At 58.6% G+C, this 17284-nt stretch overlaps 3 protein-coding genes across 6 annotated transcripts; 2 read left to right on the forward strand and 1 right to left on the reverse strand.

Moving 5' to 3' along the window:
- Positions 1–732: 732 nt before the first annotated feature.
- B3GAT3 (beta-1,3-glucuronyltransferase 3) lies at positions 733–5213 on the forward strand. Of its 3 annotated transcripts, none has more exons than XM_057553886.1 (5): positions 733–890; positions 2020–2194; positions 3496–3856; positions 4026–4316; positions 4718–5213. In XM_057553886.1, exons 1-5 carry the CDS (start codon positions 809–811, stop codon positions 4814–4816), a joined length of 1008 nt encoding a protein of 335 aa, XP_057409869.1. In that variant the 5' UTR covers positions 733–808; the 3' UTR covers positions 4817–5213. The 3 variants fall into 3 exon arrangements, with proteins under 3 accessions (XP_057409869.1, XP_057409870.1, XP_057409871.1); XM_057553887.1 differs by having other exon boundaries at positions 753–890; positions 2056–2194; XM_057553888.1 differs by having other exon boundaries at positions 753–890; positions 2059–2194.
- Positions 5214–5650: 437 nt separating this feature from the next.
- ROM1 (retinal outer segment membrane protein 1) lies at positions 5651–7578 on the reverse strand. Its single transcript, XM_007174404.2, has 3 exons — positions 6624–7578; positions 5993–6239; positions 5651–5880 (listed from the first exon to the last, which is right to left on the reverse strand). Exons 1-3 carry the CDS (start codon positions 7211–7213, stop codon positions 5662–5664), a joined length of 1056 nt encoding a protein of 351 aa, XP_007174466.1. The 5' UTR covers positions 7214–7578; the 3' UTR covers positions 5651–5661.
- A 190-nt stretch (positions 7579–7768) lies between these two features.
- EML3 (EMAP like 3) lies at positions 7769–17126 on the forward strand. Of its 2 annotated transcripts, none has more exons than XM_057553176.1 (22): positions 7769–8075; positions 8907–9078; positions 9157–9417; positions 9512–9625; positions 10659–10726; positions 10897–11020; positions 11236–11406; positions 11568–11637; positions 11724–11834; positions 12080–12175; positions 12583–12738; positions 12892–13033; positions 13440–13591; positions 13674–13799; positions 13886–14017; positions 14469–14536; positions 15086–15174; positions 15246–15343; positions 15463–15550; positions 16086–16184; positions 16472–16602; positions 16689–17126. In XM_057553176.1, exons 1-22 carry the CDS (start codon positions 8054–8056, stop codon positions 16890–16892), a joined length of 2694 nt encoding a protein of 897 aa, XP_057409159.1. In that variant the 5' UTR covers positions 7769–8053; the 3' UTR covers positions 16893–17126. The 2 variants fall into 2 exon arrangements, with proteins under 2 accessions (XP_057409159.1, XP_057409160.1); XM_057553177.1 differs by having other exon boundaries at positions 7770–8075; positions 9160–9417.
- Positions 17127–17284: the final 158 nt, after the last annotated feature.

A 17284-nucleotide genomic window follows, 5' to 3' on the forward strand; every position in this document is an offset into this window, starting at 1 on the left:
TGTGCTGGAGAAACACTGTGGATATAAACTCTTCATCCCAGAAAGGGACCTGATTCCAAGTCATACTAGAAATTCCAAAAAAAAAAAAAAGAAATTCCAAGAAATATTAGAATATAAGAGGTTGATTAATTAATGAAATATCAAAAATACCCCTTTACTATTTTTTGGTTTAATTTATTAGATTACTATGTATTTTTTGCATTTTTGCCAGGAGTATCTTGTTAAATATCAAAATTCTGCAACATCAGTTTTTAGAGTGGTAATATCCTAAATTGTATTAAAATTATAATCAAAGGGTTATAGTGAGGATTGTATGAGACACCCAGGGCACAGGCTTGGCACGTGATAGGCCCTAGATTTCACTCATTCATGTAACAAGTGTATTGAACTACTGTTACTACCTGCAGTGACTGATGGATGAAAGAATATCAGGAGAAAATCTGCGCAGAGGGACTAGAGATCAAGGGGAGGGTCTCAAAGCCACTCCCAAGTACCCTACCTGGCTTCTGACCGCCGGCCGCGTGCGGTTGATACGCCGGATATGACGTCACCCACTCCCGTGGTTCCCAGAACTAGGTGGTGGGAGCGGAAATTAACCCGGAGGGAGGGAGTGTGCAGACTGACCGGAAGTGGGCGGCGACGTTTGCTGCCAGCTCCAGCTCCTGGGAGCCGGGCGAGAGGAGGGTGAGGGGGGCGGGACAAGGGGCGGGGCCGCTGCAGGGGCGGGGCTTGCAGACTGGCGGGCTGGGGGCGGGGACCTTCGTGCCTGCCGGCCCCCGCCTGTCCAGGCGCCGGCGGTGGCGCGGCCATGAAGCTGAAGCTGAAGAACGTGTTCCTCGCCTACTTCCTGGTGTCGATCGCCGGCCTCCTCTACGCGCTGGTGCAGCTCGGTGAGCGGGGCGGGGCGGGGGTGCGGCGGGTCGGCCCGAGGGCACCCGCCGCCGAGCATCCCGCCCTGGGGATGAACCCCCGCGCAGACCACATTCATCCGGCTCGGCCCTCTGACAGCCCTCTGCGGCCGCCGGGCGCAGTCCCCTCTCTAGAACGCACCGCGGCTGCCCGCCGCACCTCGGGTGAAATCAGACTCCTTCCCAGAGCCTGCAAGGCCCCGCAGGATCCTGCCTCGGTCTGCCTCTCTAACCCCATTTCCTAACCCTCTCGCTCGCTCTGCTCCGGCCACACTGGCTTCATGACAGTTTCTTGAAAACCCCACGCTCATTGCTTCCAAGCACTTAACCTGTCCCCGCTGCCTGTGGTGCTGTTCTCCCAGCTCTTTCCCAGCTGCCTCTTTCTCATCCTTCAGGTTTCAGCTCACATGTCACCACCTCACAGGCCTTCCTTGACCACCTTAGCTAAAGTAACTCTCTTAATCTGGATTCTCTTTAAGTCTCTATCCTATTTGTTTCCTTCATGGCCCTTACCACAGTTTCTAATAATTTTATTAATTTGTTTCTTTGCTTAGTGTCCAGCTCCTCCACTAAACTGAAACCTCCATGAGGGCAGGGACCATGTCTGTTTGGTTTCCTGCTGCATCCCGGGCACCTAAGGCAGTGCCTCCCAGGAGGAGCATTCAATAAATATTTATCCAATGATGGAATCAATGAATTTAATGAGTCTTTGGTCACACAGCCAGCGGAACAGATTGAACCCTGCCTCTTATGCAGGGATTTAGAGACTGGGCCACTGCATGATCCTCAGGTATTTGAAAGACTGTCCTGTTTTAGGAGATCAACTTGTTCTTTATGGTTCCAGAAGGCAGAATTAGGACCAGCAGGTAGAAAGGATGGAGGCAGATAATCAGCTCAATAGCCAAATGAAAACTGTCATGGATGGAATTGTTGAAGTCGGAGAGGGCCTGCTAATTGAGGCAGTGAGCTCCCCACCACCCAAGGCGTAGAAAAGCTGTTAGAGAAGTTGTAAAGAGAGCCCGGCACTGGCTAGTTGAACAGAAGGTTATGGCCCTTTGGGATGCTGAACGTACTGTGGTTCTCTGCCCCCATCCCTGCTTCCCGGGACCAGGCCAGCCATGTGACTGCCTCTCTCCCCTGCGGGCAGCAGCAGAGCAGCTTCGGCAGAAGGATCTGAGGATTTCCCAGCTGCAAGCCGATCTCCACCGCCCACCCCCTGCCCCTGCCCAGCCCCCTGAACCTGAGGCTCTGCCTACTATCTATGTTGTTACCCCCACCTATGCCAGGTATGGGCTGTGATGCACCCAAGATCTGCATGGACCAAGAGGCTGGGGTCGATGATGAGTTTCGGGAGGCGCTGGGCCAGGGGATGTTCCTCAAGCTAAGGCATGCCAAATGACAGGCTAAATGTGGGAAAATGTTTTTCTATTAAAATAGACAGGGATGTCCTGTGAAGTAGAATACAATATTCCTGAGAAATTTTAAGATAGAACAATAAAGTCGCAAAGAAATTCTGAACTTGCCAGTGAGTTCACTCTCTCTCCTTAGGGAGCCTTTGGTGAGAAAGTTTGGGAACCCCTTGACTAAATCGAAGTAGAAAAGGACTTGGCCCTACAGTCATACGGGGGTCTAGAAATAGTTACGCCAGCTGTTATTTGCGGTGTGTTTACTCTCTGCCCCACACTGTGCTAAGTGTGTTCCTTTTTTTTTTTTTTTTTTTTAATAAAACATAGCGTTATTAGTGATACAAACCAACTGGGGAATGTGGTTTTGAATCTGTAGCCAAAAAGGCTTGCTGACATCTGCCTGGAATCAGATGGCTGACCCACCTACGCCAGGGCATCTCTAGACCCTCTTCACCTCCCTACACACACCATCAGCCTGGGGTGGGCAGGCCCATCTGAAGGGTAAAGAAGCCTGCAAGAGACTGGGCCCCTACCTTCCCAGTTTCTTGTCTAAACTCGGATAAATCTTCGTCCCCTGAAGAGGAATGAGCCAAAGGGCTCCTCTAAACTCTTCTACCTGGAAATCCAAGCATAGGCGGCAAAGAACATGGTCCTACTGGTATTCTAAAAAGTCATGATCTTATTTAATCTTTAAAACAACATTGTTGTAAAGTACTGTTATTTTAAAGCCAAGAAAACTGAGGCTTGGGGAGATGGAGCCATTTCCCCAGATGTCTCACCTAATAAGTTACAAAACTGGCATTCAAACCCAGATCTGATTTCAAAGCCTGTGCCCTTAATTTATAGTCAGATCCCTGGGGTTGAGGTGAGTGACAGACATGGACATTAAGAACAGGGCAGGTGAGTCAATTCCCTGGCGGTCCAGTGGTTAGGACTCAGCGCTTCTACTACAGTGGGCATGGGTTCCATCCCTGGTCAGGGAACTAAGATCCTGCAAGCTGAGTGGCTCGGTCAAAAAACAAAACAAGACAAAAGAACAGGGAGTTTGGGTGCTGGTCGGGGAAAGGTCACGGGGGGTGTGGGGGGGGGGTGCGAGGAGTGGCCCAGGAGAAGCCATATGTACCCTCTGGAGTGGGCAAATGGTGCCTACCCCTTTCCCTCCTGCATCTTTCCCCCTGCAGGCTGGTGCAGAAGGCGGAGCTGGTGCGGCTGTCCCAGACCCTAAGCCTGGTGCCCCGGCTGCACTGGCTGCTGGTAGAGGATGCTGAGGGCCCCACCCCATTGGTCTCGGGGCTGCTGGCTGCCTCTGGCCTCCTCTTCACACACCTGGCGGTCCTCACCCCCAAGGCCCAGCGACTCCGGGAGGGCGAGCCAGGCTGGGTTCGGCCCCGAGGTGTAGAGCAACGGAACAGGGCCCTGGACTGGCTCCGGAGCAGAGGGGGTGCTGTGGCGGGAGAGAAGGATCCACCCCCACCAGGCACCCGGGGAGTCGTGTACTTTGCTGACGATGACAACACCTACAGCCGGGAGCTCTTCGAGGAGGTAAGCACTGACATGGGGCTGGGGAGACAGGCCAGAGGGGCCCGTGTCATCTGTGTCCCTAGGTGAGGAGTGGGGAGCGGTGGGGCAGAGTGACTCAAGTGGTCCTTCCTGCTGCTCCCGTTCCTCTGGGCCACCTCCTGTCTGTTTCTTCTTTCCTGACTTCTGTTAGATGCGCTGGACCCGTGGAGTCTCAGTGTGGCCAGTGGGGCTGGTGGGCGGCCTGCGATTCGAGGGCCCTCGCGTACAGGATGGCCGGGTTGTGGGCTTCCACACGGCATGGGAGCCCAATAGGCCCTTCCCAGTGGATATGGCAGGATTTGCTGTCTCCCTGCCCTTGCTGTTGGCTAAACCCAACGCCCGGTTTGATGCCACTGCTCCTCGGGGCCACCTGGAGAGCAGTCTCCTGAGCCACCTTGTAGATCCCAAGGACCTGGAGCCGCGGGCTGCCAACTGCACTCGGGTAAGGGGATGGAGGTGGGCACAGAAATCTGACTGTGGGATGGACGGGTGATGGGAGAAGTGGAATGAGGCCCTGGGGAGTAGGATCAAGGATGGGTGTTTGAACCAGGAGAGACCCTCCAGGGCTCAGATTCAACCTTGCTTGCTCTCCTGAAGGGGCAGCTGGGAGGCAGGGAAGGAAAGTGGTCTTCCTGCCACTCTGTCTCCTGGCACCCATGTGACACAGAGAGGGTAAGGGATTAAGCCCCATTTTAGAGGCACTAAAGCCTCCCCCAACCCGCCCTTCATACTTGGCAGCCAACCCGGTGTGTGTCGAGGGGGTTGGAGAACCCGTTCTACACCGAGTGCCCCAGAGGCTTGGCTGTGGCTGGGCCCGGCTCTAACTGAAACCTCTCGGGACAGGTTCTGGTGTGGCATACGCGGACAGAGAAGCCCAAGATGAAGCAGGAGGAGCAGCTACAGCGGCAGGGCCGAGGCTCAGACCCAGCTGTCGAGGTGTGATGGCGGCCCTACCCTGCCCACCACCTCATCAGACACAGATCTGTGGGACTGGATCCCTGGCCTGCCCAGGATGTGGTTTTCCAAGTCCTGACCCCTCAGAGCCAGGGGCGGCCCTTCTGCCCCTTCAACCCCAGGGCGTGGCCCAGCTGCTTCTCCCCTCCCCCAGCCTGCCTTGTGGCACTGCCCACAGGCTAGGGACAAGCGGCCCTTGTGTTGAGCCAGATCGGCCCTGTCTGGGGCGGAGCAGAAAACAGAGAGTCTCGGGAGGGAGGGCGGCTGAGTGACTGCGTAACTTATTGGGGTTGGGCATGCACTGGGGGGCTGGAGGAGCTGGGTTGGACCCTCCCCACCTGAGCATGCTGACCCCCCCTCCCACCTCCAGAATAAAAACTCTCAACCTGGAAGGGCTTCTGTTTTCCTTCACTTCCCATGTCAGTTTCTTGCATTTGATCCTTACCAGGTCAAAACCCTGGAGTCCTGGCTTCTCCATCAGACAGAAATCAGTTCTCTCAGGGCCCCTACCCCCTTGAAGAGAAAGATCAGTGGCTTCAGTCCAAAAGCTTTATTGAGTCTGGGCACCAGAAGCAGCCTCCAGTCCTTCCCATGTCACTTTCCCACCATGCTGTTTTTTTTCTGTTCTTCCCTGGTGGTTCTGGCCATGGGCTAGGCCCTAGGACACCTGGTTTTCTCTCCTACCCCAGTCCAGCTCACTGACTATCCTTAACCCTCTAATCCCAGAGATCCCCCCTCCCCAACCTGGAGCCTATAAGGAGTTGTGAGGTTTCCAGTCTTGTCCATCCCTCCCCTTCCCCCCACCCCTCATCCCCACCCCAAGCTCCAGGCCGCTAGGCCTCAGGTAGACCCTCCTTGGGAGGTTCGTCTTCTGGTGGGGCCTCCTCAGGTGCCGGCCTGCGGGCCACCCCTCCCTGTAGCCATGCTGTTTTCAGCATGTCTTTCAGCCCAGCAGGAAAGAGATAGCCCTGGGCCTCTCCCTCCCCATCGATGACTCCTCCGAGCCCCTCCAGTGCCGTTTGCAGGTACCGCAGGCCCAAGAGTACCAGAGTCTGTGGGGAAAGCAAGGGGCAAGAGGTCAATGAGTGTCAGCAGTTCCAGGGGCCCCTGGGTTGGAGGCGGTGAGGAGGCCCAGAGGAGGCCTCAGACACTTTGCTGACTCACCTGCAGCAGGAAGGTAACAGCCAGCATGTTGCCCAGTGTGCTCGACAGCCCCTGCAGGTGCCCCAGCAGCACCTCATGGCATCCTTGGGCCCAGAGGTTTAGGTTGGGCTGTCGGGGATCAAAGAGGGGGTGGGCATGGGGGTCTGAGAGCTGGCTTTGCAGGCAAGGTCTGGGTGAGTGGGGATTACAGCAGGAGAAAGGGACCCCATCAATCAGATACAGGCCTTCCACATTGCTCTGGATCCGGCTGCAAAGGGAGGGGCAGGGCTGTTAGGATGTCTGGTGATAGAGGCTTGGGGGAGAAGCTGCAGGGCACAGGAGTTGAGAAGGGAAAAAACAAGTGAGACATTTACCGACTGCTTTACTATGTGCCAGGCATGCATAATTCATTTATCCTTACAACAACTCTGTAAGGTGGTACTTTTATGATCTCCAGTTTACAGACGAGCAAATGGGCCCAGAGCAGTTTGGAAACATGCCCTGGGTCACACAGCTAAAACATGGCAGAGCTGTGCCCCATTCTTTCAATCACTAGACTCTATTCATTGCCTGTCTGGGTGAGGTGGGGTTTCAAGGAAGGGGGAGGAGGAGGAGAAGAAGGAAGAGGGAGGAGGAGAAGCAAATCACTCACTCAACCACGTCCTGGTCATTGGGATCCAGGTAACGGCTGCTGACCCACTGGATCCCAAACCAATCCTTGTACCCATGGCGCCCGCAGCAGTGGTGCCTCAGCTGCAGCTCATCCAACAGCCGTTTGGCTTGACAGCGTCCGGGGACCTCTGTGTCCTTGTAGTTAGCCAAGGCAGTCCCCAGGCCCTCCTCCAGTCCTGTGTCCAGAGTCCCAGGTAAAGCCAGGGCTAGCCCCAGGGCAAGAACCAGGAGCCCCCCGCCACCAGCTGTGCCAGCCACCAGCAGCGGGCCCAGGACCCCTCGCCAGGGAGGGTATTGAGCTGCATCCAGACTGGCCCTGCTGGCTCCTGAACCCACCAGTCCTGTGCCCAGAGCCACTGCACTGGCTGCCAAGGCAACCTGGGGCAGGGCAGCGACCGGGCAGGAGGGAGCCAAGAAGGTGCCAAGGTGCCACAGCTGGACCAGGAGGTGCCCGCTACAGAGGAGGGTGAGGGCACCGACCAGCGCCAGCAGCCAGGAGAGGAGCCAGAGACCCTGCGCCAGACGAATGCGGGGCTGAAGGGGCAGCGCCAGGGGCAGCACCGGCGCCATCTCCCATCTCTGCCCAAGGGACAGCAGAGCTGTCAGGGACGGGGGTTGGCCGCGGCAGGATGCTGCGTCAGCCCAGCCCGGCTTGAGCTGGGCTAATGCCACCCTGACCCCAATACCCTGGGCATCCTCCCGCCACAGCCTTAATAACCCTCTGCCCTGTCCCCTGCCAGTCCCAATTCGGGATGCCTTGGCCTTGCCCCTTAGGAAAAGCCCCGCCCCCGGGCAAAAGGCCTATTTCGTGACCCCGCCCCTGCCCCCTCGCGGAAGTGGGGAGGGGCTGGTCGGTTCTGCCTCGACAGGCTAGGGGCTGGGGGCGGGAGACCTCACGGCCCGCGCTCCTTCCCAGGTCCCCAGGGACTCCGAGGGCCAGGATCCCGGAAGGGCCTGGAGGGCGGTGGCCGGAGGGGGCCGGGGGTGGGGGTCAGAGGGTTGGCCCCGCCCCCGAAACGAGCTGCGAGGCCCGGACAGGGAGGGGTTACCAGGCGGCCCGGCCCCCCCCGTCGTCCCGCCCCCCCCTCCCGCGCTTCCTGGCGGCTCCGCGTCCGGCGCCTGTTTGTGCTGCGGCGCTGGGGCCCAGGACGGCCCCGCCACCCCTCCCCCGGGAGCCGAGAGCGGCCCCGGGAGAGTCCGAGGCCCCGGCGGGCCCCGGAGCCTGCGGCCCCCGCCCCACAGCGCCCCCTCCAGGCCCTTTCCCCGCGCCCGACAGCGCCCCCGGGGGTGGCTCGGCTCCCTTGCGCGCGCGCCCCGGGGTGCTTCCCCTTCCCCTCTCTCTGGCCATGGCCCCCGCGGCTTAGACGCCTCCTCCTCCGCCGCCGCCGCTCGGAGCAAGCCGGGGGCAGGATGGACGGGGCCGGGGGGCCCGGTGAGTACGGGGAGGGACGGGCGGCGTGCCCCTTCCCGGAGCGCCGGCCGGTCGGGCGCTGCCATTGCTCGACGGCTGTCCGGGGCGTCCCCGCGTGCTCCTCGGCCCCGGGGGCTCTGAGCATCCTCCACTGTTTCTCAGGTCGCTCTCCCTAGTTACTTGGGTCCTCCAACTGTCATTTCGGACTTCCCCAACGTCATCCTACCTCCCGTGTTACTCTGGGCCCCTCGAAAATTTCCCTACCTCCTGTGTTACTCTGGGCCTCTTTTCCTGGTATTTTGGGTCTTTTTACTTCTGACCCCCAGTGTTACCCTGGGACCTTCACTATGACTCTTCTCTCCACTGATACCCTCTCCTGTCACTCTAGATGTCTTCTCCTTCTCTGAGTCCTCAGGATGACTGTACTCTTGTGTCCCCCCCTCTTTTCTCCTGGTGCTCCCTCTCAGTTTCTCTGCCTTCTCTGGAGACCTGAGCTTGCTCTGGGCTGGGCCCTGTCGTCCCTCGCCAGCACTGCGCCTCTGCCTGTGGTCCCCACGTTCCTCGCCAGTACTCCATATTTTCCCCCTGGTACTGCATGGTACTCCCTGTCTTTGCGGAGGCTGGGACGGCAGCAGGAAGGGAGCTTTGCCAGGTTCCTCGCCTGCCCTGCCACAAGGAGGCCCTTGATCCTTTACCACCCGTCTCCTCCCCTCTGGGAGCGCATCCAAGCCTGGAGCTGCTCGAAGGGGGCAGGTCCTATTGGACAAATGCACAGCTGGGGGCAGAGAGAATCCCCTCAAGCCTTTCCCCAGGTGGTGGGTACATTCTGACTGCTTCTTGCCCCGTTCCCAGGTGAGGGCCCTGCTCAGGAGGCCCTGCAGTCCTTGAGCCGGCGGCTTCAGGTGCAGGAGAAGGAGATGGAGCTGGTAAAGGCAGCCTTGGCAGAAGCTCTTCGCCTGCTGCGGCTGCAGGCGCCTCCCACCTCCCTGCAGGACCCTGGCACACCAGGCCCTACAAGGGACAGGTATGCATGCTGTCAAACCCTCTTCCTCCCCCTTGCTGGGGCCTCCAGGGGCATCGGGTTGATGCACTGTCTCCCCAGCAGCGCTGCAGCTCCCCCGGGACTGCCACCCACACGCAGCCCCTCCTCGGTGAGCCGAGGCACCCAGACGGAGACAGAGGTGGAGATGGAGCCATCCCCTGGCCCCCCTGGCCTGAGCAACGGGCCCGCAGCCCCGCAGGGGGGCGCTGAAGAGCCTGGTGGGACCCAGTCTGAAGGAGGGGGCAGCAGCAGCAGTGGCACTGGCTCGCCTGGCCCCCCAGGGCTCCTCAGGCTGGTGCAGCCCCCACAGCGTACTGACACGTAAGTGTCCTGCGGCAGAGGCTGGGAGGGGAGGGGGGAGTGGGGAGCACGATCAGAGGGAATGACTTTCACCTGCTCACTGTGCTCCGACCAGGCCACGGAGAAATTCTTCCTCCTCCTCATCCCCCTCAGAGCGGCCTCGCCAGAAACTCTCCCGGAAGGCAGCTTCCTCGGCCAACCTGTTATTGCGGTCAGGGAGCACAGAGAGGTGGGCGAGGCTCCCCTCCCCCAACCCGCCCCACCCCAGGCTCAGGTTCTTGACTTTCCACATCCCTCACCTCACTTCCCTGGGTGGGGTGGGGGGACCTCATTGCCCAACAGGAAGAAAGGAACAAGCACTTCTGGGGCGCCTGCTGTGTACCCGGCACTGTGCTAAGCCCTCGACCTCCTCCATCTCATTCAGTCCCCACGACATCCTTGGGGGGTAGGTGGTCTCATGCTGATCATTGCCCAGGTGAGGAAGCAGGCTCAGAGAGGGTAAGTCATTTGCCTGGGGTCACACAGCTAGAGCCAGGATTCCAACCCAACTCTTCCTGACTCCAGTTCCCCTGCCCTTTCCACCATATCACAACATACCTTCCAAGATTCCAAGAGGGTTTTCCAAAAGCACCCATGATTTTCATGGGTGACGGTCCTCAGAGTCTCAGCCTTCTCCCACACCCCAACGTACCAACCTTTACTTCTAGAGAGCAAGGGGAAATTCTAGTGGCTTAGCATAGTTGTCTCAGAGTGTGTACAGGCTCCAGGACACCTAAGTGTTCATTCTAGCCCTATCCTTGGCCTCTCTTTTATTCTCTGAAGAGAGATTGTCACCTTATTATCATCTAAAGACAGTGATTTCTGGAATTCACCTGTCACTTTCCCCTTGAGAGATAAGGACTATTTTTGCTCACCTCTCAGATCCCTGAAAGGCAGGGCTGATGTACATTCTGGATTCACTAAAGGCCCATTTTACAGATGGGGAAATGAAGCGGTTGATAGCCAGAGGCCTGGAGGTCTGGAGGAGAGTGTCACCCCACCCTGCCTCTTACAATCTTACTCAGCCTCTTTAGCCTCAGTCTTCTCATGCCTTAAATGGAGCTAAAAGTCCCCATCTGAGCCCTGACTGCTCACGATACAAACTGAAAGTCTGCAGAGGTGACTGTGATCTCTAGGGTAACCTCCTTTCTTATGTCCTGCCCCTCCACGATTATGTCTTGGGACCTGACCCCAATCCCTGTGCTTTTCTTTCTTCGCAACAGCCGTGGGGGAAAAGACCCCCTCTCCAGCCCTGGGGGTCCTGGATCTCGGAGGAGCAATTACAATTTAGGTACATATGGAGGGATCTGGAAGAACTTGGATGATGGGGTTAGGGTTTGGGCTGCAGCCCCAGGACCTATTCTGGGGGACCTGTGAGGTATGGCGGGTTGAGTTCTGCTCTGGCTTTCCTGGAAGGGAAGCTACAGGGTGGTGATTGACACCCCCTTCTTTTTTCTGTAGAAGGCATCTCAGTGAAGATGTTCCTTCGCGGCCGCCCCATTACCATGTACATCCCGTCTGGCATCCGCAGCCTCGAGGAGCTGCCCAGCGGCCCACCCCCGGAGACCCTCAGCCTTGACTGGGTGTATCCTGCCCCTTCCAGTCCCATGGGAACCACCCTTCCCATCATGGAACGTCCTCACCCCTTGCTCCTCCTGGGTCTGCAAGGAGAGTGAGACCTCTGAATCCTCCCCTTCCATCCTCTGCCAATGGCGCTGCTAGCCAGAGCTCTGTCTTTCTCTCCTTTTCCTCATGGTGCCCTTGATCTGACCCTTTCCTTGACCATGATCCCCACTCCAGTTACGGGTACCGGGGTCGTGACTCCCGCTCTAATCTGTTTGTGCTGCGCTCTGGGGAGGTGGTCTACTTTATCGCCTGTGTGGTGGTGCTGTACCGGCCCGGGGGAGGCCCAGGGGGTCCTGGAGGTGGCGGCCAGAGACATTACCGGGGGCACACGGACTGTGTTCGATGGTGAGGCTTGGGAGGCTTGGGAGTGGGCAGCTCTAGGCATGGGGATGGTGGGCTTGGCAGGAAGAGGGTCTGGGTGGGTGTGGAGGAGCAGGAGAGGAGAGTGGCCTGGGTGGTCTTGGGAGACCGACTCCCTTCCCTAGAGTGTCTCCTCCCCCACTTAGCCTGGCTGTTCACCCTGATGGTGTGCGTGTAGCCTCAGGACAGACAGCCGGAGTGGATAAGGATGGAAAGGTAAGGCCACAGTCAAACGCCAGGCAGACAGGATGAAATTCCAGCCCAGCTGTCCTTCACACCCCTGACCCCTTCTCCTCCACCAGCCCCTGCAGCCTGTGGTTCACGTCTGGGACTCAGAGACGCTGCTGAAGCTGCAGGAGATTGGACTGGGGGCCTTTGAGCGGGGTGTGGGGGCCCTGGCCTTTTCAGTTGCGGTGAGCTGGCCCTGGTGCCTCGAGACTCCCATCTTGCTTGTCCGGGAACCCCCTCCTTGTACTTCACCAGGAAGCCTCAGAAGTCCTGGCCTTCCTGAGCCCCACCCAGCCGGTTCTTCTAAGAGACAATGTGGCCCCTTCTCGTGCTCTCTCAGCCTGTCGTAGCACCCCTTGCCTAGTTTAGACCATGAACCCTGAGACCTCCAGACCTTACTCGGCCCCTCTGATGTGTCCCCCATCTTCAGGATCTGGGCGCTTTCCTCTGTGTGGTGGATGATTCCAATGAGCACATGCTGTCTGTGTGGGACTGCAGCCGGGGAACGAAGCTGGCTGAGATCAAGGTGAGGTGTCCAGGTGGCCTGGTGGGGCGCTGAGGTTGAGGTGCTGGGAGTGGTGGAGCGCAGAGAGCTCCAGACTTCCCCGTACATGTACCTCCTTTCTGGCCTGGTCCCCTGGAGCAAGCCTCCTAGCCTCTCTGAGGCTATGAAGTGGGGACCACGGAGGTTCTGACCTCGTGAGAGACTCCGTGTTAGGCATTAGTGAGTGACTGACAGCAGTGCTCTTGGGGGACCAGGGCCTTGGAGGAAGGGTTGTCCTGAGGGTTCTGGACTTCTGCAGACCAGTTGGCAGGATGCCAGTTGAAGAGAGTCTGGTAGCAGACCAGTTGGCAGGATGCCAGTTGAAGAGAGTCTGGTAGCACGAAGGTGCACAGGGCTTGGGGTGGTTGAATCTAGTATCTTCCCTTCAGAGTACAAATGACTCAGTCCTGGCCGTTGGCTTCAACCCTCGCGACAGCAGCTGTATTGTCACCAGCGGGAAATCCCACGTCCACTTCTGGAACTGGAGTGGTGGAGCAGGGGTTCCTGGGAACGGGACCCTCACCAGGAAACAGGGTGTCTTTGGGGTGAGGTGTGGATGGGTGCAGGGTGGTGGGGGAGGGCAGAGTGGCAATGGAAGTATTGGTCTGAGTACTGTGGACCCTGATGCTACCCAACTCCCAACTGTCCCGAGACTTGTAGTGTCTTTGACCTCTGCTCTCTGCTCGCCTGGCCCCTAGAAATACAAGAAACCCAAGTTTATCCCCTGCTTTGTGTTCCTTCCGGATGGAGACATTCTCACAGGGGACTCAGAGGGGAACATTCTCACCTGGGGGCGGAGCCTCTCAGATTCCAGGACCCCAGGCAGGGGCGGGGCCAAAGGTATGTGATTGGGGGTGGCACCTGGGAAGGCTAGTTCCCCAGAGGGTCTGAGAAAACAAAGGAGAGGATTTCCCTTGAGAATTGATCGGGCTCTGTCAGAGGGTGGGGCCCTCTGGGGGGCTAGTCTAGGAGGGCAGGGGGCAGCATGGCAGAGAGGGCTGGGGCTTTGGAGTGTGCCAGATCCTGGGTTCAAATCCCAGTTTCGCCCCTAGTTGTCTGGCCTTTAGGAAGTTACCTCACTTCTTGGAGCCTTGGTGGTCCAGTCTGTAAACTGGGGAGAAGAGACGAGGATCCGACTAGCACTCAGCACCTGGCAGTTACTACTCTGTTGTGACGGCCTGGGCTGCTCCTGTTCCCTACTTCCCTGCACCCCAAAAGCATGACCCACCCAGGACTTTGCCAACAGAGACCTATGGGATTGTGGCCCAGGCGCACGCTCACGAAGGTTCTATCTTCGCCCTGTGTCTCCGGCGGGATGGGACCGTGCTGAGTGGTGGTGGGCGGGACCGCCGGCTGGTCCAGTGGGAGCCCGGGTTGGTGGCCCTCCAGGAAGCTGAGGTGAGGGCTGGGCTGGGGTCAAGGGAAGGCAAGGGAAGAGGAATGGTCAGTGGGCCCCTGACTTTCTGCCATCACTCTGCAGATTCCTGAACACTTTGGGGCCGTGCGGGCCATTGCAGAGGGGCCTGGCTCTGAGCTGCTGGTGGGAACCACGAAGAATGCGTTGCTGAGGGGAGATCTGGACCAGGGCTTCTCCCCTGTCATCCAGGTTGGGGGGGGGGCAAGGATTCGAGGGAGCAGAAAGGGAAGGGCTGTCGGGGAGGGGCACAGGTGACAGCGCATGCTCTGCTGCAGGGTCACACGGATGAGCTCTGGGGGCTCTGCACACATCCCTTCCAGAACCGTTTCCTCACCTGTGGCCATGACCGGCAGCTCTGCCTGTGGGATGGGGAGGGCCATGCGCTGGCCTGGAGCATCGACCTCAAGGTAGAGCTCTGTGTCCCCGGATCCTCAGTGTCAGCCCACCATGACTCCTGTGGCCGCCACTTCTTCCCCAACACCCCCTTCCCTTTTGCCCCCAGAGGCAGCCCATTTGTACTGGTGTGGCTGTACTGGCTGCTAAAATATTCATTCTTCTGTACTGATGCCTCCAGTGCCCCCTGAGCACTGCCCTCCCCCCAGCCCTTAGATGTCCTCTTGATCCAGCGACTGATGGTTAATCTCCGGCACAGCTGGGGGGTGTCACTTGTGGTTGTTAAGTGTTTTGAGTAGCACCTCTGCTTAGGCTCCAGTGATACCCTGCCTCCATCCCAGGTTTCCTGTCCCTCTCATCCTTGAGAGGAGGAGGCTTTGACATTGTTATCAAGATGACAAGGTAGCCATCTTAGTTTCCTCACTAGAAAGGCATCTTCTTGAATTCACCTTTCCGCCCTCCCAGGAGACTGGTCTCTGTGCTGACTTCCACCCCAGTGGGGCAGTTGTGGCCGTAGGACTGAACACAGGGAGGTGAGAGGGAGCCAGGACTCCTGGGAGGGGAAAGCAGGAGGTATGGGAAGGGTTTCTGGTAATGGCGGGGGTGGAGGAATGTGATCGCTGCCTGCTCAGGAGCCCCAACTGCACCCTCCCTCTTCTCAGTGCTTTTCCCTGCAGCCCGGGTCTCCCCTGCTCTCCTATGGCAGCTGTCATCACACCCTCCCCCATCCATTCTCCCCTCCAAGCCTGGGAGTGGAGGAGGTGGCAGCTCAGGCTAGAGAAGCAGCGGGGATGGGAGGGGCATAGGGGAGACTAACACAGGGAAGTGACAAGCTTAACAGACTCCACAAGGCCCTGGTAGTTGGGCCCCTGTTCTCCGTTTCAGATGGCATCAGGAGCCCCTCAGCTTTTATCTGCCCATAGCCCCTTCCCACTTCCCAGCATAAGAGTGCAATGATAGATAACCTCTCTGTCTACATCATAGCCTTTCTTTTGGTGTCTCTGAGGCTCTCTGACTTGCCAACCCCTACCCTGCTCAGGACAGGTGTCCTCACACCTGCTTTCCACCCCCCTCCCTTCTAGGTGGCTAGTTTTGGACACAGAGACCAGAGAGATCGTGTCCGACATCACCGATGGCAATGAGCAGCTCTCAGTGGTCCGGTACAGCCCAGGTGGGAGCCACCCCCACCCCGGACCTAGACTCATCCCTGGCCCTTCCCTCTCTGAGTGACTGTCTTTGTAGATGGGTTGTACCTGGCCATCGGTTCCCATGACAACATGATCTACATCTATAGCGTTTCCAGTGATGGTGCCAAGTCCAGCCGCTTTGGCCGCTGTGTGGTGAGGAAGCTGGGGTGGAGGGCGGGGCATTGCCATAGCAGGTAAACTAATGTACTTTAGGAGGGTGAGGGGATGGGACATGGTGGCTACATTGTTAGTCTCTTGACCCTTGCTCCCAGGGTCACTCCAGCTTCATCACTCACCTTGACTGGTCCAAGGATGGGAACTTCATCATGTCCAATTCTGGGGACTATGAGATCCTTTACTGTGAGTGACAGTAGGGGAGGGCATGGGGAGAGGGTAATTGGGGTAGGTTTTATTTATGTGAGGGGGCTCCTGGTTGGGAGGGGATGAAGGAGAAGATGTGGGGGAACTCCAGGTGGAGGGGCAGTCAGACACGGAGGTGGAGATGGGTTTGAAGAGGAGTCAGAATTATACACATAGGAGAAATGTTGTCATTTGGACAAAAAAACCACACACACAGTTTTGCACCATGTCTTGTTCCCACAAGGCCTTGGGGGAGTTGAAAAATGCACCAAGAAAAGATTGTTTTGGAAAAGTTTCTCAGGAGAGGTGTGGAGGGATTGATTATCAAGGGAGGAGGAACTCATGAGAAACAGGAGAACTTCAGCTGAGAACTCAGGAAGCACATGGGGCTGGGTGTTGCCCTGGGCTGAGGGCTACCAACCTGACCAGATCACGTGCCACCGCCCGCCCCAAGCTAGTCTTTCCAACCCTTCCATGGCATCTTCCCCACTGAGGGCAGGGTGAGAGCTGAGCTGGGTGGGCTCCCTCTCCCCAGGGGACGTGGCTGGAGGCTGTAAGCTGCTGAGGAATCGTTATGAGAGCAGAGACCGGGAGTGGGCCACCTACACCTGCGTGCTGGGCTTCCATGTCTATGGTGAGCAGGGGCCGAGGGCCGCGGAACCCTGCGGGAGAGGTGCGGGGACAAGGTGCAGCCCTTCCCGGGTTCGCAATGCTGGATAGGTGTAGAGGGGTGGGCGTCAAGAAACTGGCAGATCCAGCCCAGGAGGCCCCTCCGGCCGGCCCTCGGGACCGGGAAGGATTGCCTGGAACGCGCGGCCGGTGGGTGGGTGGGTGGCCGGGCCGTTTGAGCGCCGGAAATGGTGCCGCTCTGAACCGTGGGTGGCGGCCGGGAGGCCGGGCTGAGGCTGGCCGCTGTGCTAGGCGTGTGGCCTGACGGCTCGGATGGAACCGACATCAACTCCCTGTGCCGCTCCCACAACGAGCGCGTGGTGGCTGTGGCCGACGACTTCTGCAAAGTACACCTCTTCCAGTACCCGTGCGCCCGCGCCAAGGTAAGGCCTCCCGGGGCCTCCGGGGCCGGACGGGAGGGGTCCAAGGGCTCCGCGGCCGCTGTAGCTCAACCTTCCTTCCTGCCCAGGCGCCGAGCCTCGTGTACGGTGGTCACGGCAGCCACGTGACCAGCGTCCGGTTCACGCACGACGACTCGCACCTCGTCTCGCTGGGCGGCAAGGACGCCAGCATCTTCCAGTGGCGAGTGCTGGGCCCTGGGGGCGCGGGGCCGGCGCCCGCAACGCCCTCTCGAACCCCCTCCCTGTCCCCCGCCTCCTCTCTCGACGTCTGACCGCTGTCCGACGGGACCCACAGGCCCTGCAGCGTGGCCCCGCCCCACCCAAATTCCCCATTACCGGGGCCGACCCTGTCCTCGACTTCGAGACATTCCCAAAAGCGCATTTCCCTGGAGGGGGCGAACGGCACCCCTGCACACACTGTATAGACCCGCTGGCTGAGCCGGGCAGCCCCAGCCGGGGCCCTGACTCCCGCTGCCTGCTGAGGGGCAATAAACCAAAAGCAAAGTCGCCTCCCGGTCCTTTTGTGGGGCGCGGCTGGGCGCCTAGGGCCTTTGTGGGGATGGGGAGGAAGGAAAAGGGGAATGCGGAAAGGGTGAGGGAGCGTAGACCTTTCATGCAAATAACAAGCAAAGCCGCTTGCAAATAACTCCGCGAAGCGCAAAGC

The sequence above is a fragment of the Balaenoptera acutorostrata genome, chromosome 9 (genome assembly GCF_949987535.1).
Source record: "Balaenoptera acutorostrata chromosome 9, mBalAcu1.1, whole genome shotgun sequence".
NCBI lineage: Eukaryota > Metazoa > Chordata > Mammalia > Artiodactyla > Balaenopteridae > Balaenoptera > Balaenoptera acutorostrata.